At 40.6% G+C, this 22,764-nt stretch overlaps 1 protein-coding gene across 3 annotated transcripts; it reads right to left on the bottom strand.

Annotated features, from left to right (window-relative positions):
• Positions 1-232: 232 nt before the first annotated feature.
• On the bottom strand, positions 233-19,785 carry LOC121508618 (protocadherin-10-like). Of its 3 annotated transcripts, none has more exons than XM_041785595.1 (5): positions 16,782-19,785; positions 15,689-15,747; positions 14,997-15,103; positions 3,544-3,704; positions 233-1,347 (listed from the first exon to the last, which is right to left on the bottom strand). In XM_041785595.1, the coding sequence occupies exons 1-5, from the start codon at positions 19,323-19,325 to the stop codon at positions 1,294-1,296; spliced, it is 2,925 nt and encodes a 974-aa protein (XP_041641529.1). In that variant the 5' UTR covers positions 19,326-19,785; the 3' UTR covers positions 233-1,293. The 3 variants fall into 3 exon arrangements, with proteins under 3 accessions (XP_041641529.1, XP_041641528.1, XP_041641527.1); XM_041785594.1 differs by having other exon boundaries at positions 3,321-3,704; XM_041785593.1 differs by lacking the exon at positions 233-1,347 and having other exon boundaries at positions 3,181-3,704.
• Positions 19,786-22,764: the final 2,979 nt, after the last annotated feature.

Below are 22,764 nucleotides of genomic sequence, written 5' to 3' on the forward strand. Positions count from 1 at the left end.
AAATGTTGGATTTTTCTGCTGTCTCCTCCTCATTTTTAACTGATACAAGTCTTGATTTTGTAGCACTTGGTATTACTAGATAAAAAGACATAATGAGGTGTAGAAAATAACCAATGTTTACACAGTTTTCAGAAAAAAGGATCCTGTATATATATATATATATTTATATATATATAGTTATATATAGATTTATATTAATTTATACGCTTTTAAAATAGCACAGTAAACACTTTGCACACATGATAAAAACCACTGAGTGTGTCTGATTGTTATGTATAGGCCAGTGGCAGGATCCATATCCTGGTAAAGGGTCATTTCCCTTTCTTTGCAGTCAGCTCAGGAAGGAACTTGGAAACTGTTAGTCAGCATGTATAAATGAGAACATTCACATTTGTGATACTTTATTTATAAACTGAACATCAGAGTTATTTAAGCGTCTTTTATAACACAGTGTATAAGTCAAAATCTCCTTCCTGAAGTGGCCAAACTTGAAAGAGGACTGAACCATCTCCAAGACCACATGTTCCTGTCCATAACCGTAAGTAGGAATATGTTAGAGTCTGCACACTTTAACCACACAGAAAGAACAACTGAAATAAAAAATAGAAGTTATATAAAGACAGTCAAGTCAAAAAACCAGAGTTACAGAATTAATAGTACTGCACATCGTCTCTGCTTCTCCCCTCCAACTTCTTTTTCATGTCATTTTACACCTGTACAACTGCTGTTTCTCTCTCTCTGCTTGTCTAACACTGTTTCTCATTCAGTCTCCTCACCCTGAGTCTCTGTACAGTTGGCTTAGTGGTGACCATAGAAATACTGTAGCTAAAGGGTTCTGTGTAACATTGGTTAAGTTTGTACAGAAACACTAGTTTTTCTTCATGTAAACAGGCACACACAGATCTCTGGAGTTTTACTCCATAATGTTCAAAAGTCCCCCCCAAAAATACCACTGAGTAAACCAGTCCTTTGTCTTCTTGTATTGTATTCCTTTGTTTGTTTCAGTTTCCCACTTCTGCTGATGACTTTATAATTTCCATGTCAAGTGCTGCGGCCCTGATCTCAGTCCTGCTGAGAGGAATAAGGCCTTGGATTGCTCCACGGAAATCTAGAGGTTTACAGCTACTAAGAATTTATGTTTTCTCTCCTCCCTCGGCAACCACTGCCAAGGCTTTGTTACAGCTCACCAACCCAGATAATAAAGCTTAACCAAGGTTGCTGTGTCCAGGTTGCTGTTTGTTTCATTTTATTTTGCTGTCACTAGCATCAGTGTTGGTGGGCTAGTAAAGAAATTCACGCTGTCTCCGACAGGTCCACGTGGAATGAGCTAGCAAATCCTTTTGCGGGCTGAAAAGAGAGAACACACTCGTTAAGACAAATGGCAGACTATCCCTTGAGACTTTTTTGAGACACAGTCAGCTCGAAATACCATTTCAGAACGATATATGCCACAAAAATCTCTTTATGACGTTATTTATGTACCTTTAAGTCTGATCTTTGCTGTGTAATGGTAACTAGTTTGGGAACTGGGTAAAAACATGTCCATCAAGAAAGATAAATGTTAAAAATTTGGTGGCTACATAATGCATGCATAGAAAATACACAGACCACTAATTGCCTCATTAATTATCCATAAATGGATCATTAAGCATTTATAAGCCCTTTATCAAGGCAGTCCTGGTGATCAGAGTATTGCTGTAGCCAGAAGTAGCATGCCATGCTATTTTAAAAGCAGAACATGATGCCTGTTGGTCAAGAGCCTCGGCCTCTGAGACTGTTCTCATATTTTACTTTACACTGATGAACACTGTGTTTGTCGTGGAAGTTTGGGGTCAGATTATTTTAACAAACTATGCAAAAAGACAAATCATAAGTCAAAAAATGTAACAGAAATATAAAAAAGGAGTATTTCAGATCGAGCAAATGTGGAGTGCATTTATCCTAACCCTCCGAGGCAGACAAGATGAGCAGACGCGCAGACTGCTATATTTGGAGCAAGGCAGGCTCTAGCACCTTAAGGCTAAATACAAATTATTTTTCACACAGATCTGATGTGCAAGAGGAAAATTGCTTGGCTCTGTTTGCACAGTAACAAAACAAGTGAAAAAAGGCAGGTTATAGTGCTCATCGTTTACCTGGGAGACAGCTCGGCATGCAATATCATGGAGGATGGTGGTTAACATGGTGGTGACTTGACTGGAAATGACTTCTCTACTATGTCTGTGTATCAAATCAATTCTCTCCTCTTAGAACTAATAGAATATTCATGTAATGTGGAGCTTGGAAGGCAATTGAAAGCTGCAAGACATATCATGCCTTCCTTTTCTAGAGAATCTCATTCTGCTTCTTCTAAACTTCCAGTAGGACACTCACATTTTTTTTCAAATGCATATCAATAGTTCCCATTTGCCAAATTAAACATTTCTTGTAAGCTTTGTTTACATTCTTGAACAAAACTTGGATGTGTTCTTTACAAATGAAGAATTGACCTCAGGGATGACAGCTCATCTGGCCTGATTTTCTTTATGTCAGTTATTGATCCACAAGCAAGCAGGCATAGATCCTTGTGACCTCCTTTCTTTGTCTTTCTAAATGGACTTCAATCCTCACATAAAAGTGCAGCATGGGTTGTATATTTCACCCTTCAGGCTTTTAAGTAGAGAAGTCACCTTGTTTGATTAAAACGCTGGTTGTTGAACAAATGGAAAAAAGATGATGGCCCTTACAACATGAATTGGTCTATCTTATATTCCCTCTCTATGCACTGAAAATGTTTCTTAACTCAAAAGTGGTGATTACTGTAGGTTTATGACTATTGTAAGACACAAATGTGACATGTTCTTGTGTTGGTGACCTTTACTTGTATGAGCATCAGACAAAAAGGCTGATTGGGAGGAATTTGGAGAGAAATTTGGAGAAAAGGAATAAAGAAAGAAAAAGGGGCCACAGCAGCTCAAATGGGTCCAATTCAACTTGTTTTTATTTTAATTATTGCATTATTACAAACAATTTGTAGGGTTGGGATGGGGTTTGATTAAAGTTTTCAGAGTGGGTTTTGGAAAAGGAGTTAGCAATGACTGATTACATTTACACTGAAAAAATAAATTATAACAACAAAAATAATAATAAAAAAAACAGTTCAACAAAATATAAAACCTTATTCTTTTGAACTCCTTAAAATAGTAGAAATAAAGTTTGATGAACAATATAAAAAGTCCAGATCAGAATAAAGAAGCAGAATCATGGTCCCCTCCTTTAGTATCTGTACTGGACCAGACCAAAGTCATAGGGTCCCAGGGAACTTTCATACTGATACTCACAGAGAAAGGTGGGTTTGTACGGTAGGGTCCCCCTATCATACTCTTTCCTCTCTAGCGTGCTGGAGCTGTACTGTTGTTGTTGCTGATGGAGGTGATGGTGAAGGCTGTGGTGTGACTGTGACCTTTGACCGTCCTTGCCAAAGGTGGAGAATGACCTATCGGTGGTCGAGACGGTGGACGAGGTCATGGTGAGTTGGTCGGAGAGGTTGACAGAGGAGGGTACCTCAGTGTCAGGCAGCGTGGCGTCCATGCCAGGAACGTGCAAGTTGCTGCGGTAGTCTGGCCCCTGGCGCCCATCAGACGGCACAAAGGATGGCATCCAGCAGCGGTCCGAGTGTCCAAGGGCTTTGCATTCCTCTGTGCAGTTGGAGAAAAGGTCAGCACCTGCAGAGAAGATACAGATTGAGGTTTGGAAAGTGAAGGATAATGGAAGATGAAATGGAAAGATGGAAATGTGGACAAAGGTAGCAGTGATATAAGGAAGGAAAAGGAAATGGACAAAAGAAATGGCATGACAAGTGGTACAGGTATTTGGAGTGGAAAGGCAGGAAAGGGTGAGATGAGAAAAAAGAGACCAGAAGAGAGAACATAAGTTAGCAATTATTTGCCAGTGTCGCAAGCAGAAAAAGTGCAGCAAAAGCTATTCATCAAAGAGACAAGGCCAACATTGATGAAGTGAATTGTTTGTTTTTCCTCCTCACCTCATTCATTTCAAATGAAATGTGCAATCAAAGTGATGTGGTGTTGCAAAAACATTTCAACTCCTCTCAACATCAGTATCCTCAGACTCACGATTGATTTCCAAACACGAAAAGGCAAACTGTGAATCCATACTCCATTTTTCATACACAAAAAACCCACAATTATCTTAAGAAATGCCTTGCAAATACCAACACAATATTCACTGGCTACAAAATCATACTCCAATGTCAATCATTCCTATGCAAGTGTACAAAGCAGGTAACTGACACAGAGCTAATGCCAAAAACAAACAACATTAAAAGGTTACATTAACATCTGAAAATATATAATGGAATAACACATTTTTTATTTTTCTCTCACACACACACAACCAGTATGAATGAGTGAAGTTATGTTAATCAAACTCTCCTAGAAAGAACAAAGAAAGGATTTGGGGTGTCACAGAAATGAGATAAGGGGAGGGAGAAAGAACATGAGACTTGAACAAAATCATTATAATGAGGGTCTACAGATATGCAGAGTGGAATCGCAGTTTTTTAGCTCTCAGGTGAAGCCTGAACAATGTGGCTCGAGGAATATGGCATCAAAGCAAACAATGAGCTGTTTAAGGTAAGGGGAAGGCAGCAAAAACATACAAAAAGAGAGACTTATACTCTCTCTTTCCTTAACAGAGAGAGATATCTGTAATTTGCCAATCCCATAAACTGTCACAACTTACGATCAAAGAGTCCACTAACACAAGTGTTTTCACCTGGTCTGTTTCACTGATAATGCCATTGTTGATCCATTACAAAAAAAAAAAAAAAAAACAGGCCTGAAGGGCAGAGGGAGAATACTGAATACAAGAATGATCAATACAAAAGTGATTTAGAGAATTTAATATTTTGGAGTAAAACATTCAAAGAAAAGGATCTCCGTCTATTTTTCTTTTTCAGCTTGGGCTTAGCTTCTTTACCTGGAGCTTTGAAGAAAGATACCCCCTCCCCCAGTTGGACTAAATCTGAGAATATCAGCCTGTCACAGATTATGGATTATCTTTTCCATAAGTGAAAGAGGCAAGTACTGAAGAAGTGCCTTAAAATGAGGTGGCAGGCACTGGAAAATCACTTTTGCCGTTTTTCAATCAGACATATTGCTACTTCTCTTTGAGCTTGTGCATTTCAGACGTGTTCCTACATTCTGACAAAAATTCAACGCAGTGGGAAAAAAGTTCCATCAAGAAAAACAAGTACAATTGATCGCATCATTATCATAAGAGAACATTAACTGTTCCTATGACAACAATGTATGAGTATAATTTAATTGTAGATGGAAGGGAGAAATCCTGCTATTTGTCATTTAAGTTTGAATTACAAAACCGTCTCCAAACAGTGTAGTCTAAATGTAAAATACAGATGTAATCACACAGCTGGTGCTGCCCTCAGTTACTGATGCTGTGACTAAGGTGTGTTTTACTCCCATAGATTTTCCTCCTCATCTCATACATGCAGAAATATTAGGGCAGAGAAGTAAATACATATTCTCAATATGTTTTTGTTTAAAACAGTCTAATATATATCAAACATTGTTTACAAAATGTATACATCCTAAAACATCCATCAAACTAAAGGAATTACAGCAACCTTCTGCTAAAAGTAAAGAGGCAGAGTCTTATCTAAAAATGATAATGGAATCAAAAGTGAAGCAGATAATGAACATTTTTCAAGTTATGATTTTTCTTCCAAATGTTTTTTGATTATACTACTTTTATTATAGTCTACAAATGGTTTGTGTTGGAATTGTGCTGTAATTATACACAGTTGTCACTGTCCAGTTGCTGGAACCAAATCTCACCATTAAAATGAGGGACCCAAGACTGAAATAAAGAGAAATGTGTATGTAACTGAGGAAGCAATTGTGCTGTACTCAGTCTGCCTTGTCAAATATTACATTTTAAAAGCCCTTTAGATACCACTCATCATAAAACAGCGACAGAAAAAGAAAATCCAAATATCTGTAAAGCTTTGATTTAATTTACAAAATATCAAGAGTTATTTTAGGGACAAATGGCATCCAGTGACATGATTATCATCAGCTCTTCAACACATTGTCAGGTATCTACCACTGTGGCTGGCCCTATTTTTTATGCCTGTTTGCATTGTGTGGATTGAATCGTGTTGCTAATTCAGGTCTCACAGGGAGTGAGACAGGCAACAAAGACTGTGCAGTGCCCAGAGAGCCAGAAGAGACACAGGGCTTACAGACAAGGGACAGCAAGGGCCAAACAGACGGGGGATTCACATATTTTACAGACTGAGACAGCAGGCAGGGGAAGCAGCAAGACTGCAGGAACCATAAGGAGGGAGAGGGGAGACCTGGGCAACCACAGATGGAAATAAAAATGGCCAGAAGAGACAGTGGGAGACCCGGGCCTCACAGATGGAGACGGGAGAGAGGTGACACAGCGGTAGACAGAAAGAGAGAAGAATTTAATTAAAGCATGCATGAAGAAAAATCTCAAGTTCAACAAGCATTTTTATATTTTAACCCTGGCACACCATTTTATATATCTCAAGTTCAATAAGAAATGAGTATCCATGAACACATTTACAGAAGAGGGTTAATGGCAGTTTCATTTTTTCTTTACTGAGATGTTTAAAATAAACAAAAAGAACATGAAAGGCAAATTGCTACAAAATGTTCAGAGTATTTATATATATATATATATATATATATATATATATATATATATTTATATATATATATTCACCTATATGCACACATATATGTATGTATGCGTAGGTGTGTGTCAGTGTGTGTCCGTTTACCTCTGTTTCATCTTACGGTCAAAAAGATTCAGCACTAGCAGTGCTTTTAGAGCCAAGGGGTTTGTTCGTTTTTATCACCACCTAGCACATGTGGGTTGTGGTTCAATGGATGCTCTGTTCTAAAGGGAACACACCATGATCTGGTGGAGAACAAAACAAGCAATCTTAAAATACCTAGTGGGAAAGCTTTCCTCAGTGAATCTAAATGCATATTCAGATTCTGAGCTGCATCGAGTTTTCCCTGATTTACCCTGCAGTGTATGTCTATGTTGCTCAAACTAAGGGAAATCAACTCACCAATCACTTAATTAGGTATACATGTTCGATTGCTCATCAATGCAAATATCTATCCCAAATATCCAGTACATTGGAGCAACCAATGCATTTACAAATGTAGACATGATCAAGACTGCATCAGTTCAAACTGAGCATCAGAATGGGAGGAAAGGTACTTTAAGAGACTTTGAACGGCTGTTGGTGGTCTGTCAGGCAATCATGTTGTTTACACAAAACATATGTATCTACTGTCCATATTTTGAAAAAATTGAGTCTCATCAGACCAGATTGACCAATCGTGGTGAGCCAATTTTGGTGAGCCTGTGTGAAGTGCAGTCTCATTTTCTTGTTCTTTGCTGACAGGAGTTACACCCAGTGTGCTCTGCTGTAACCCATCTCCTTCAAGATTTGACATGCTGTGCATTAGGAGACACTCCTCTGCATTCCTCTTTTTAATGAGTGTTTTGGTTGTTGTTACTTTTCTCTCAGCTTGAACCAGTCTGGACATTCTCCTCTGACCTCTGACATCAACAATGCATTATGGCCCAGAGAACTGCCTCACAGTGGATATGCTTACTTTTTCAGACTGTTACCAGTAAACCCTAAAAATGGTTGTGCATAGACATCAAAGGTCTTTCAAAAGTCTTTCTCCACAATACTGATGCTCGGTTTGAAATTCAGCACGTCGTTTTGACCATGTCCGCATACCCAAATACATTGACTGATTGATTGATGATTGATTACCAAAATATTTGGGTTGAGCAGTTGAACAAGTATTCCTAATAAAGTGGCCAGTGATTTTATTGATCATTACAGTTTTTAATTTCTTCCAACGTAGGTCTTCCGCCTTTTGAATATACCTATTGCAAATAAATGAGCTGTTCTGAAACATAAGGGTGTCGACTTCATGCCCTCGCATCTGTGCTTTACCATGGATTAAGTGTGTGATAGCAACGACAAAATACACTCCTTAATATACCAAACAAGTCAGCAGAAAGATTGAAGCACAGGTGCAAGGCCAAACAAATGTGCAGCTATGCAGAAAGAATATATGCATACTGATCAAGATACAGAGTTATTATCTTGGGATTAAGAGAAAGGCTTCGGTTGTTCCCTCTTTCTCATCTCTCAGAATATTATGAAGCAGGCACAAGAGCACACTGTACTCTGGATATATTAGGTAAATATAGTCTGCATCGGTTCCTCTCTTGTCACGTACTTCCAAACTATGCAGTAATTTCTGCCTGCCTGCTCACTTAAATAAAAGCAACATCAACACATATGTTTGCAAACACAATGGCATTTAAAAATACTCTCTGAATGCTGGGATATTTAAATGTATGCAAGAGAACATGGAGAAAGGCTATGACGCCACATGACACCCAGTGGCTGTTGATTCTCGTGAAGCACCTTTTCTTCCTCTGGCAGGAAGCAAAACAACAACCAAAACAGTGACTGGCAATGACAGGCCCTGCCAGCAGCCCTCTCTCTTTTATTGTGACCTTATCAGACAGGAAGAACACATGCACACTCTCACACACAGACATACACACTTGTGTAATGATGCAAACACAATCAACTTGCTAATAAGCAGTCTGCTGTCTTGGATTACTTTTCAGTGCTTCTTCTTTTTTGTTACATCCTTGGGTGTTTCACAATCCTACTTACCTGTGATTTTACTAATTATGCTGCCTGACAAACATCCAGCAACTGGGAGCAGAAATGAAGGAAAGCAAATCCTTGTAAGCCATTACCCCCATGTTTGAATAGACTTTGTGGGTATATCTGCTGCACTCAGGTTTGCAGTAATTCCCCCTGTGCACTCATTCATCTGCCTGTCTACCTTTTTTCTGTCTCTATTAGTCCCTCTGTGCATCTTTCATGCCTTTTTGTCCCAGTCTCTAGTTATTTTCTCCAACATTTAATCCTCTTCGCCCATTTCTCCCTCTCTCTTAATCCCCTTTACTCTCTTTCCAACAAACAAACAAAAAAGAAAAGAAGTCTTGTCCCCCAGGTAGAAGGTGTCTTTTCTCCATTCCTCTGTTTTTCATCTTGTCCTCCAGTGCTCCGGAGAGAATGTGGACACAAAACGTCAATATTTTGACAGTAGCTAGGACAGCAGGGGAGTAACATAAATTCCTTAAAAGAGCTGTCCAGTAAGGCTGCAATGAGTAAACCACAGACCTCCCAGGACCAAAAAAGAGCAGGATGGTTCTTGCTATATTGAGTAATTCCACACGGAGAAATTGTTCTGAGTCTCTTAGAGAGAGTGACCATTTTTGATGTTTGTTACATAGCAACAAGACTGATAAGAAGAGCCAAGATGGTCTCTTACTCCAGTCGAGTAGGTTTGATTGATAAAGCCCCTTGACTATGTGGAACCAAAGATTCTAGAGCACCACTTGTTACTGGTCTTGCCAATTATTTGTAGACTTAGCCAGTCTTTGTCTTGTGATGATTCTGAGGTCCTATGTGTAGACTGGGACCTCTGAATCATTTATGGGTTATTATTCTTTGAACAACTCCCTAAATCAAGTTATTTTGTCTGTTTTGTCCATAAATTTTATGTTTTCCACACAAAATAATAGGTTTGCAAGATTATTAGGAACATAAAACATATTAGGAACCTTCTTTCAACAAGGGATTGGTTGAAATACTCAATCCCAACATCTATAACATTAATAATTTATTTGGATGAAAGAACTCATTCACAATTTTACATTTAATTTCCTTCAAAATAATATTTTTAAAAAGATAAAGTATTTATTCATTAAAAATAGAATACACACACATATTTATATTATAATAAATACAAATTGTGATAATCATTCATTTAACCTTTTACAAGAATAACACACATGTATTTTTATAATGCAAGTTCACACACAATCCATATAGCTCAGTCAAGATTTCCTACCCTATTAGCAAACACTTGAAATGAAGTAACTATCACATATCATATTTCAGAGTTTAGCAACCATTAAGCATTGTATTGGGTCCTTTACAGGAATTTAGCATTGCAGCTTTAATTTCCATTGATTTCAATCTCTGAACGGATATTTCCATAGCTCAAGGCCAAATCATGTTTATGTCTCAGGCTTTTTCTAAAGACCTCCGTTAGTCTTGCTGCTTCCCTCTGTTTCAATATGTTTAAAACCCTCATCAGGAACAGTGATAAGATATGTTTTTCTTTTTGATCTTGTTTTTTTTTTTTTCAGAAGAGCTGAGGGAGACTCAGGTTTACTGGTGCACTGTAAAACCAAACAATACTCAAAATATTTGTTAAAACTGATTGCTTGGGAGTTTTTAAGCAGTGAAAATATTTTTTAGAAGACTCAAGTTAAAATATATAATTTACACTACAATCCCCAGATTTTTTTTTCAGTTTAACAGCACTGTGGAAATGTTCCTACACTTAAAAATTCTGTCTATATCCAACTCAAAAGGACTTTAACCTTGAACATTTATGCCATTCAGGGAAGACCAGTGACGACAAGAGGCAATTACTGAAAGATGCACACTGTACCAGGAAGTTGTCTCCCATCAGTATTACATTCATTGTATATTGTGGTTGCTTCCTACAGTTAGGACTTCTCTAACTGAGTCAGTGACTTCACTCAGGGTGCAAAAGTATCAACTGCACAAAAGCATTCTGGGAAAACAATGTAGATTAAGGAATGATTGTCAAATAATTCGAGTCTATTTATAAAAAAATACTTCAAGTGACTGAGTAATGTTCACTTAAAACTAAAAATATTTTCAATCAACTCAGAAAAATAGAGCTGAAATGGGTGTTTGGGATTTTTAAGTTAACACAACTGCATATCTTTAACAAGTGTCTACAGTTCAGTCTTATAGTGGACTGTAGGTGAAGACTGCTTGTGTCCTTATTTTACATGTCAGTGCAGAAGCACTTAATGTGCTATTCTATTCAATCAGGAATAACAGCATAGGTATTATTTTAAACACTGTACTAAAAAAGAAAGACACTGTGGGAACTGAAGCCATCCATTTAATTAGTTCATCCAAGGGACTGATCCCTCCTTTTCCTTTGCCTTTACAGATGTTTATTGACAGTGAATAAATTAGCTGGCTCTGCTAGCATGTGAACCTTTACTCTCAGTGCAATTTAACCATTTCCACCTGTTTAAAGGTTCTACTTTTTCCTGACACCATTATACTTCTTTGGGTCACCTACTCTCAGTCAAGCAATGTTAAACAACCAGTGTTTGCATAGCACCAATTCATAACAATTCATAACACTGACAAAAGAGCAGTACACAATTATATTGTGATTGTGTCTTTGATATTAATGGACTACTCGTGGATGATTTTCCAAAAGCAAACGTCAAACATTTGAATGTCTTATATGCAAAGACTTCTGTTTCTCTTTGTCTTACAAAACTGAATATCTTTGGATTTTTGGTCAAACAAACAAGCTATATTGAAGAGACTCTCAAGTCTCATGAAGGTATTTTAACTACTTCACTGAAACATAATCGACACAACTTATGAAAAAGTTGATCTACAGAGAAACAGATACAATTTTGAAACCTGGAATTGAATATTTTCTTAACTTTGCGGGTTTTTATGAAGCGACTTTTCACTCATCTTTTCTGAAATGTCTTTTTTGTCATCTATGCTTCTTTCAAAACTTCCCTTTCACTTTGAGCAAGGTCGCTGGTGTATTTTCATTCTGTGAGCTTCTGAAATAAACAAGACATTTGTTTTAGTTTCATGGATCATAGAGTCAAGGATCACAGCTCACTATTTTCAGTTTCTAGGGCCTGAGTGGAGGGCGTTTCAAAACTCTGTGTGCTAAATTCCTCTGACAGCTCACTGACATGGGAAACTGCAACACGGTGCCCGCCACTAATTCATAATCAGCCATCTAATACACCGTTGCCAAAGTGATTTAATTGTCCCATTTGTCACGGCTGTTGTTCTCACCAAAACAAACGTCACGATAATGATGATTTCCCGTCTCTCACCTAGCCTTCCACAGCTAATCGAAGGTTTCAAACATGCTACATTTTTCTACTGATGAAAAGTCTCTCCCTCTTATTTGTCATTTTTTAAGGTTTCCTTGTTCCTTATCTCTGCTATTAGTATGAGGAGGAACATATTTAGGAAAAAAAAAGTGTTCTATTCAAATCCATTCATTCAATCCAATGAGGTAAAAAAGGACGTGGGATGCTAACAGGTGTGATTGTCCATCAATAGTGCTTTGGCTCCTGACACAGCAGTGCCTCACTCCAGACACACTGCTTTCAGAAAAGCCATTTGCCCACTTTTTAAAGGTATCCGCTGATAACCCAGCCTCACAGGCAGTGTCCTTTTGATTTAAAACCACGTCAGGAGACTTATTTTCTAAAGTGTCAGACGAGCGGCCGAGCGGGAAGCTACGGCAGGTGTAGTTGATGATATGCCAACTGGAAATGGTTTTCCCTTGATTTGAAATATTCTGAGGTGCACCAAAAGGGAGAATGTGCCTGGCGCAGTCCCGTGAGGAAACCTTGCCTCGAACCCTCCTTTGATAATTGCTATGTAAAGGTTGTAGAAATGAATTACTGATCAGCCGAGTGTTGCAGAGAGCCAACGTGTGAGGGAGACAGAATGAAGGATGAGACCCTGCCACATACTCCAGAAAGAGAATATATGTGTGTGAAAACATACACATACAGAATGCAAGTACTCCTGCTTAACCTGTGAATGTATACACTAGTTTGCTTATACGGACAAACCCTGCACAAAAGCATAAAAATACATGCTGAATACAGCTTTGCTCTTGCATGTTCAGTGTGGCTTTGCACAAAACTGAAGAGCATGCTCTCAGCATAAAACTCCTAAAGTCAAGTTCACAAACAATTCAGAAAAACATAGTGTTACAACCCACACGAGTGACCATCAACATTCTCTTCCCAATATATGAACTGAGTAAAATAAGTCTCACATATGCATACAAAGAGACAAATGAGCCAGTGGGTTAGCCTATATGGAGGCAATATATACCTGGCAGTGGGCCAAGAACTAGCTACCACTCTCTTCTCAAACAGAATCTCATTTAAGCTTCCCAGAGCAACGTCTCAGAGGAAAACTCCTTTTCAATACAGACATCATCACCTCGCCTTGTTTTCTCCTACACAAAACACACACACAAGCGAATTACATCCAGGTACAAACGCCTACATACTGAATCAGACAACGGTACTAAGTATACACCTATACACACACACCCACACCCACAAACACACATTGTGTCTGGTTTTGTTATTTACAGAAGTCTGTGGAACTCAAGTGTCCCTCTATCCAAAGAACCAGTCGTGTGATATCACCTCCCATGGAGTGGTAAGCTGTTCCCTTATAAATCCAACATAAGAGACAAATGTTGGTTTCTTCATATGAAACACAAAGTACATTACCAACTGGGTACATTCCCAGGCCAGTGCCAAATGAACACATTCAGAGCCAAGCAACGCTGAGACAACATGTTATTGGTCTATAAATGTGATCTTATTAACAGTGAGATGTATGGGGCAGTTCTCCACAGAAAATAAGTTTAAAATACAGAGTTAAGTTGTCAGGGCTGCTAGATGTGCAATAAGATGCAAATTACAGCAATTACATGCCCATATTACCTTTGAGTACAACTGAACAAAGGTTTAACTCTACATCACTGTACTGTTCAAGGTCTTCTAACATCACTACGCAATAGAAGATATCCAACTCTGAATGTATGTTTTAATATCCATGCTATTGTAAACCATAACATTCTCTAGAAATACAGGAATAATCCTGCTGATTTCTCCTAATTCTGCATGTCTGCCTCACAGCAAGTTTCATCAGTGAGGACAGAGAGTGATTCTACCACTGTTGCACACTGGCTCTCAATTTGGACTTTGTTCATTAATAATGTCAAACACCATGTAGCCTGATGAGGAACATTTACTGTCCTACAACATCTATCTAATCGGCTTTATTTGTATTCACAGCACTGATATGATATTTGGCAGACTCTGGTCTAGACAAGGGTCTTGCACAAGACCACTGCAAGAATCCCTCAGAAGAAAAGGGCAATTCAATATGAAATGAGATTTGATATTGCTCTACTTTTTGTCTGACTCCAATCTGATCAATAAACAGGTACTAACCTAATAGAGTTTCAGTGCAAACAAGGAGCTGGTGGGGCTTATGATAAGACCCAAAGCCTTTTATGAAAAAAAAATATGGTATTGTAAAGGTCAAGAGTCAGTAAATAAACCTGAAATGAGGCTAGAGGGCAAGTGATCGCTAATTCTAACATTTACCTTTCCCTTAACTTATTATAAAGCTGAAAAGATTTGGCTGGCAAAATCAAAGAAAAGAAGAGCTAATATGTCTGAACTTGTGCCCAACAAAGCACTTCAATGCGCAGGCAGTCAAGCTTAGTGAAACAAATCTCATTATATCAATTTAGCTTCTATGCCTTTTCCTCTCCTTGAGTGAATCTATTGATTTGTGTCACTAAGGCACTATAGGCCTCACACTGCTGCGCTGCAAGTCGCTGTCCTTTCAGCACCACTTGGAAAAACAGCAGCAAGGTTAGAAAGAAAAAAGTGGAACAGCAAGAAGCAGAGAAGAGAAAAAAGATTTCTCCAAATTTCCCTCCTTTTCACTGAGGTGTGAATTACAATCAACACCTCTGGGGCCTGTTCTTGCCAGCCAGCCAACCAGCAACACCGAAGCCCGGGCCTTTGCACACTCTTAAATTAAGGAAATTAAAAGCTACCCTTCCGCACCAACAATTCAGCCTTATTCCACTCACAATCACAAAACACATAGCATGGAAACAGAGGAGGGCTATCTGAGAACTGAAATCACAGCATAATAACATGATGGCGGGTAAGCTCACCGGCTGAATGACCCCGGTTGGTGGCATCGTGGTCACTGTCCCCTTGCTCACTGTCACCATGACCACTGTCTTTGGAGCTGACAATGTCTGCCTCTTGGAATGCCGAACTGGAAGAGGGGAAGTAAGGGAAAGGGTTCAGAGAATTGTGTCGGAAAGGGGAGACAGAGGTTAAAAAAAGAAGAAGGAGGAGGCAGGGAAGAGACAGAGAGAGAGAGGTTGATGTACAATAGGGATGTTGAGAGGAGAGGGAGAGGATTAAACAAGGGGCAGAGAAGAGAGAAGGAGAAGGAAAAGCCGAAATCAACACCACATTAATACAGTCATGGTGGCCGTCAAGAGTCTAAATTGGATGTTACACATGGCATGTAATGAAATCCAGCATTAGAGCTTTAATGGGCACTGCTCTGTCAGTTATGGGACCAATGCCAAATTGAAGATGAACGTTATGGATACAGTGGGAGCCATGTTGCCTCTCATAGCCACAATTAACATTGCACAAAATACGGGATTCACCCTGATGGGTGTAATATTCTGTTTTATTGATATGTGAATAGGCTGTAGTTCCATGAGGCCTATTGAATGTTACAGGTCCTCTGAGAGTGAATGGTATGTGGCTCACTAAGTTTTGCATGATAGTAGGATGTGTGTGTGAGTGTGTGTGTGTGTGTGAGCGTGTTTATGCATTTTAGTACCTGTTGACACGCCTGGGTCTGTCCACCAGATAGCTGAGTTCTGCTCGTTGGTGTTTTGTCTGAAAGACACATTTACACACACTTTTAATGCCAAAGACACATACTGATGAATAAAGCAAAAAAAAGTTTATCCTGTACGGCATGGACTTTAGTGACCACGATTAAATGCAGGCTATGCAGTGGTTAGTTAAAGGAAATTGTGGTAACACAAGGCGTTGTGCCGATGGTGTGCGCATCCACTTGGTGAGTGAGTGGGCGAGAGGAGAGGAGAGCAGGGGAGAGTGGGTTAGGGCTGCAATTGAATGCGTAAATGATTGAGCCGCCCGATACTGAAACTGAACAACCTTTGTTCATGGTGCTGCCGTGCTGGGTCGTGCACAGAATATTTAACGCACAGAAAGGCAAGGCTGTGACTGGCTGTCTGGCTTCATTCCAGCCTCACCGCAATCAACAAAAAGCCCCTACTCCGCAGCTCACCGTGCAGAGCACACTAGCTGCATAGAGCATAGAGGGGCTGTCAAGTACCTCTTCCTCTCCCATCATTTATAACATAATATGGTTACATCAACTAGCACGGGCGAGGGGGTGGGGTCGAGTTTATTATGGCATCACGTGTAGCCAAACTATCTTAGTTTGGGAACTTCAGGTAATTTAATGCATTCATGTGATGACAGAGCTTTGAATAAAACCAGATACACAGGAAAGTGTGCGCCACTTTCATGATGTTGAAATTGTCTGAATTCCAGTGAGCTCTGTTTGTTTTCCACCATATATATGTGGATATATATAAAGGTCACTCTGACATCTTTCTAATGCATTAAAGCAAAAGGCCATCAGAGATTTAACTTTTTCTCAGTCATTGTGCAGGACCATGATTAAAGGCCACTATGTCACCACGGTGTCCTCCTGGAGACTGTGTGCTGCGTGGGGCACCTTTGGATACTTGACGTGAAGGAGACACACAGCTGTTTATTTCTGAATAATCGTTAAAACTGGGTTAACCCTTAAAATTCCAGTTTGGTGCATTTGAATACATTTTGTGGGGAGTTAAGTGTAGCCCCCGGTGACAAAAGCTGATTCAGGCCTCTCTTACCTCATTAGACAGAATGCTGCCATTAGATATGATGTCCGGTTGTTGGTCACTGTAACCCGTGACTATGGCGCCGCAGGGGTTGTGATCCGTGTCAGTGCTGCGGGAGGGGCTGCATGGTTTGAGGAACATGAGATCCGTTTTTGCGGACTCCGGTGTCAAACACACCTGATAGCAGTAGGAGTTCTGGTTCTGGTGGTGGTGGGACCCGAAGCCCCCTCCCACGCCACCCACACCAGACTCTTCTACGGGCACCTGTCCCACGGGGCCGACCCCTGACGTCACGTTGGTGCTCTGAACTAACATGATGTCTGATTTACTCAGCTTCTTCTGTTTACGGCCGCGAGCCCCTCTGCTACAGCAGGAGCCGCAGCAGAGGCAGCAGTCACCGGCCAGCAGGCACGTGTACAGGTTGAGCTTTTTGTCCTTTTGACAGCGCACAGCCAGCACGATCATAGCCAGGAGAAATATAAAAGAGACGGAGCCCAAGGCGATGATGAGAATGAGGGTGAGGTCAAGGGAGGTCTCCTTTGCCCTGGAGGCTGATCCACGATCCCCACTGCGGCCTTCGACCACACTGTCCACTAAAATGACATTCACACTGGCTGAGGAGGAGAGAGGGGGCTGCCCGTGATCCCTCACTTCGATCAGCAGGTCGTAGAAGCCCTGCGGGTCCCGCTTTGGAGAGATTCTCCGGGCTGTCCTCAGCTCGCCTGTTCTCCAGTCCATGCGGAACATCCCCATCTCGTTGCCCTGCAGGATACTATATGACAGCCGTGCGTTCTCGCCGTCATCTGCATCTATGGCCACGATACGCGTCACCAAGTAACCAGGCTCAGCAGAGCGCGGCAGGTGTTCTTTGGCTGTGCCATTTTTCACGACGGGGGCTATTACAGTGGGAGCGTTGTCATTTTGGTCAACTATGATCACATTTACTGTGGCGTTAGAGAAGAGCTCGGCCGCACCAGAGTCTTTAGCCTGGACCATGAAGCGGAACTCTTTCAGCTGCTCATAATCAAATGAGCGCAGTGCGTAAAGGTAACCAGTATCCTGGTTGATGGACACGTAAGTGTCCACAGACATGCCCTGTATGTCACACTCCAATATGGAGTAGGTAATTAGTGCATTTTGTCCTATATCAGGGTCCAAAGCACTCACGGCGTGAATGAACGCACCTGGCACATTATTCTCGGTCACATACACATCATAAATAGCCTGCGTAAAGCGAGGCGCATTGTCGTTCTCATCCGAAACGTGCACTTTTATGGACTTGCTGGTTGCGAGGGAAGGTTGACCCTTATCTTTGGCCACCACTGTGATAGTATAAGAATCTGTATTCTCTCTGTCCAGCGGTCCGTCTGTCACGATGGTGTAATAGTTTTTAAAAGAGGATTTCAGCTTGAAAGGAACATCTCCCAATATCTCACAGCTCATATGTCCATTCTCACCAGAGTCCCGGTCAGAGACACTAAAAAGTGCGATAACGGTACCCGGGGCGTCCTGCTCGCTCACAGATTCAGTCACCGTGCTGAAACCAATCTCCGGTGTGTTGTCGTTAACGTCCACGAGTTTGACCAGCACTTTGCAGTGAGCGGGGACCGCATTAGCCCCAAGATCTTTAGCCTGGACATAAATCTGGTGCGTACTACTCTCTTCATAGTCCACTTCACCCGCGACCTCTATCCTCCCTGTTCTTGCATCAATGTTGAATAAGTCCTTTATCCGCGGGGTGTTGTGGCTGCTGAAAGAATAAACTATTTCCCCGTTCTGTCCCTCATCAACATCAGTGGCATTGAGCTGTATGACTAAAGTGCCGATAGGGGAGTTTTCCCGCAGGTTGACTGAGTAAACAGTCTGGTCAAAGGTGGGTGCGTTATCATTGGAGTCCAAAACTTTAACGACGAGGAGAGCCGTCCCGGTTCGCTGTGGGATGCCCCCGTCCACAGCAGTCAGCACATAACGGTGCACCGCCTGCTGCTCCCTATCCAGTGACTTTTCCAGCACCAGCTCGGCGAACTTGTTCCCGTCGCTCTGCGTCTGCACATCCAGGTAGAAATAGTTATTATTCGTTATGGCATATGTGCTGAGCGCGTTAGTGCCCACGTCTGGGTCGAAGGCATTTTCCACCGGGAATCGGGTCCCGGGAATTGCGCTCTCTGATATTTCCACTGAAATGTCTGTTTCGGGAAAGCTGGGCGGATTGTCGTTAATGTCCATCACCTCAATTTCTACGCGAAAGAGCTCTAGTGGGTTCTCCAGAAACACCTCCAGGTGCAGTAGGCACGGGATGGTCTGTTTACAGATTTCTTCCCGGTCAATTTTCTCCTTTACCACAAGCGCACCGTTCTCTAAGTTTACCTCCAGGTAAGGTGTTCTTGAACTAGGCACCGTCTGAAAGCGGCGAGCCGAAAGTTTGGTAATGTCCAGTCCTAAATCCTCTGCAATATTTCCAACCACAGAGCCTGATTCTTGTTCCTCCGGCACGGAGTAGTGAAGCTGGGAGACAGCTCCATCCAGGATGGAGAGCAGGAATAAAAAACAAATCATCTCCTCACTCTTTCATAAAGTGCACTTAAAGATGAAACAAAAAAAGTGTTATTCCTTTCTTTTACAAGCAATGAACATTTCCCATTTGCTCTGTCCGCAAAAGGGCAGTGAAAAAAACAGCAACAGGGCTGTCCAATTGTGAAACTCCCCTCCTTTGCCTCGGGTTAGTGAAACATTGTGTCGTTTCAGCTGTGAGAAGCACAGCCATTTGATCCGAGCTTCTCTGTTTTAATCAATTCTGCACCGGTGTGTGACTTCTGGTGTCAGCGCAAACATGCAGGATGGAGCCAGGACGCATAACCACCTCTCTTTATGTCCCTTCTTCTCCTTAAGTCTCACAGCATATTCCACATGAGCAGTGAAAAAAGGGGGGAAAAGTCCTCTTTACGAACCGCTGAAACCTTAACAAATTTAACTCCTGATTAAAAACTGGCGAATAACAGGACTTTCTCTCTATCTCCCTCTGTGAGGATGTAATCACTGCGCCTAAGCGCTCAAAGCGGATGATGTTCTCAGCTCGGCTTCTGTAAGGCGAGTGGGAGCAGCGGGGTTGGTTTTGCGCACAGCTCCCTTCCCCACCAGCCAATGGTGTTCTCAAACAGCGGGTGTGATGGCACCTGATTGGGGCTCTACAACGCCAGCCAGAGCACACATCGAGTCCTTCTAACAAAACCAGTTAAGTGCCGCTGCGCTCCTCTCCTCTTCTCCCCTCACTACTCCAGGCCCAGCCTCAGATTTAGCAGGAAAATTAAATGTTTTACACAACTAAAGCATTAAGAAAGTCGAAGAACAGTGGAGGGCAGTTGCATTGGTGGGGAAGTGTGTGTTTAATAATGCATCTGCCAAAGCAAAATTTGTTTTTTTGAAATATATTATAGGAAACCTGCCCTTATTTATAATGAACACGTTCCATTTTGTTTCCCAGTGAGACAAACTACTTATCATTTGGTTAATTAAGAGCCATCTCTAGCCTTGGTTTGCCCTTGACGCAGTCACTTCAACAGTTTAATATTAAAACTCTGACACCGATGTATGAGTCAGAGTATAGTACAGGACGCTCACAGCCAAAGACCACCATGTAAAGAGCCTGCGCAAGTAAAGACAGCCAGTGACGCAATACTCCACAAAGCTACGGCCAACCCCCTCCCTCTCTCTCTCTCAGATATGAACAAGTATCTAGGCACTCGAAAACATTTCCAATAAAGTAATATCTTCAGTGTAGTTTTGACCTGAGCAGATGCAGAGTTCCATCAGAGCACGATCACACATGAGCTATTTTAATCCAGTATAATGAAGCGTTATTCTTTAGTCCTACCGTGTTGCTAATAGCCTGAAGCCTATTAGTTCCCCTATCTTCACATTCTTATCATTAACCCCCTCACATGCTGCCCTTAACTGGAATGCAGTTGCATCATGCGCTAATTTAATTCATAATGCATACATTAAATATGCAAATGGATAGTGGAGAGGGAGACACAAATAGTGGGGGTCTAACTACTTGCCAACAATTTGGAGGATGATGACAAAAAGATGAAAAAGAGCGTAATTGAAGTTAATTAGCATAAGTCTCTAATTCCGAGTGTAATAGACGGAGCGCAACAATATCGGCCGTAATGCAAAGCGACGTGCCCATTGTGCGCTGGATTAAACAGCGAGTGATACGCGATTCTGCATCTCGCTATACAAGTCAGGAGAAACAAAGAGGAGACGTTAGATGAATTTCCAGCCATGTCTGAGCCGGAGCTGTGTGACTGAATCGAGCTGACACTGGAGTGGGATCTGGAAGCGAAGCGCACAGCAGCTCCTCTCTCTCCCCTCGCCCCGTCTCGGTCAGGCTTATTCAGAGACCAACGTCGCCCCCTTGTGTCTGAATCTCTCTATTTGACATTCCTGGAAATGTGGTGGACTTTGATGAAACTTCTTCCCCACTTTAATGCTCGATTTATTCTAACTGATAATCAGATCATTGATCACAAATCAACAAGATCTGTTCGAAAGGATGACAAAATAAATATGCATAACGTGTATGTACAGTTTATACATTGCTTTATGTAGCAAGTATCAAATATAAGTATCTGGCCTTTTTTAAATATTATCTGATCATTTACCCAAGTACAGCAAGGAAAACCACAATGTCATCCAGGGATGATGAAGTAAATGGTGAAGCTGCATTTTTATTTTTGTGAAGAGAAACACTGTCATGAGAAACATTGGAGGGCAAATATATTTTAAAGTTCCTAATAGAAGATCAGGAGTCTCATGCAAGCCAAAATGTTTGTGTGTTTGCGTGTGTGTGTGGGTGAGGGGGCTCTTGCAACTTGTTAACTTGAGTTTAGTAAACTTGAGTTGAATGAACTTTATTTCATTGCTTGTTAACACTTGAAGCAATTTGTAAAAGTTATAAAAAGTTGGTTCTTTGTAGAGTGTAAAGATGGTTAAGGTTTTAAGAAAAACCCGAGTTAAATAATGCAACATCCTTTCACTCATTTCCACTTTTTCTCACTTTTACTGATGAGATAAAATTACAAAAGCCAAACTAAGTACATCGACACAGTGGCCTGCTTTATAAAGATTTATAAAGCTGCAGCAAGTAAAAAACCTGTACTTCAACAGCGATGAAGAAGTGTAATAAAACACTGACTTTTCAGATTCACATTAATAATGCAAAATAAAAGAAATAACTAGAAATGTAAAGCATTTTATTGTGGTATGACACATTCTACGTGAGAAAGTTGACCTCTACTAAGAATATTATTCAGGTGATATCATGTAAATATTATATTTATAAAGTTTTGAATGCTGAGCTTTTACTTGAAGCAAATTATCTGAGTCCTCTCCCGTAATTCAAATCACATTTTTGTCATGTAGGACAACAGAGGTATTTAAGGGGTAAAGAGTATTTATTTGTCTCACCAAAAATAACCTACCTCCTGGGTTTACAACCTTTGGTGCTGTTTTATGTTTTCCCAGGAGAAGACATTTCCCTGATCCTGACCTGAGCCTATCCCATAACGACCTTTTCTTTTGATTCAGTGTTGATAAAACTACGGCCTGAGAAGATCTAGTTAAAGCAACAGTTGTTATTTGTTCACATCATCATGACGCTGTCTTCATTTTTAGGCCTCCATACTGAAACAAATATTCAGCCCAATCTACTTAGAAAAACCTAGGAAACTTTTTGCATCATTTTTTTTTGTAGATTAGCCAGATTAATCTTTGTAAAAATACAGTACTACTCTGTTTTAGTTTGAGAACAAAAAAATCGAAGTGAAATTTACTTACATTTTCAAGTAGATTCAACAAGACTAGTCTTTGTTTAACTTAATGTTTTCTTTGAAATAAATGTAATTTCAATAATTCTCAGTTTGTAAAAATGACTCATGCTTTCAATGCAGTCTAACACACTAGTATGAATAGCATAATCTATGATTCCATCGCA

The sequence above is a fragment of the Cheilinus undulatus genome, linkage group 4 (genome assembly GCF_018320785.1).
Source record: "Cheilinus undulatus linkage group 4, ASM1832078v1, whole genome shotgun sequence".
NCBI classification, from domain to species: domain Eukaryota; kingdom Metazoa; phylum Chordata; class Actinopteri; order Labriformes; family Labridae; genus Cheilinus; species Cheilinus undulatus.

What these genes read in the sequence shown, in the direction of transcription:
- LOC121508618 (XM_041785593.1), bottom strand. Translation starts at nt 19,325, where the DNA reads ATGATTTGTTTTTTATTCCTGCTCTCCATCCTGGATGGAGCTGTCTCC. An exon ending in AGACCCAGGCGTGTCAACAG is followed by an intron (nt 15,104 to 15,688) that starts GTACTAAAATGC and finishes CCCCTCTTCCAG; the next exon opens with TTCGGCATTCCAAGAGGCAG. An exon ending in CAACCGGGGTCATTCAGCCG is followed by an intron (nt 3,705 to 14,996) that starts GTGAGCTTACCC and finishes TCTTCTCTGCAG; the next exon opens with GTGCTGACCTTTTCTCCAAC.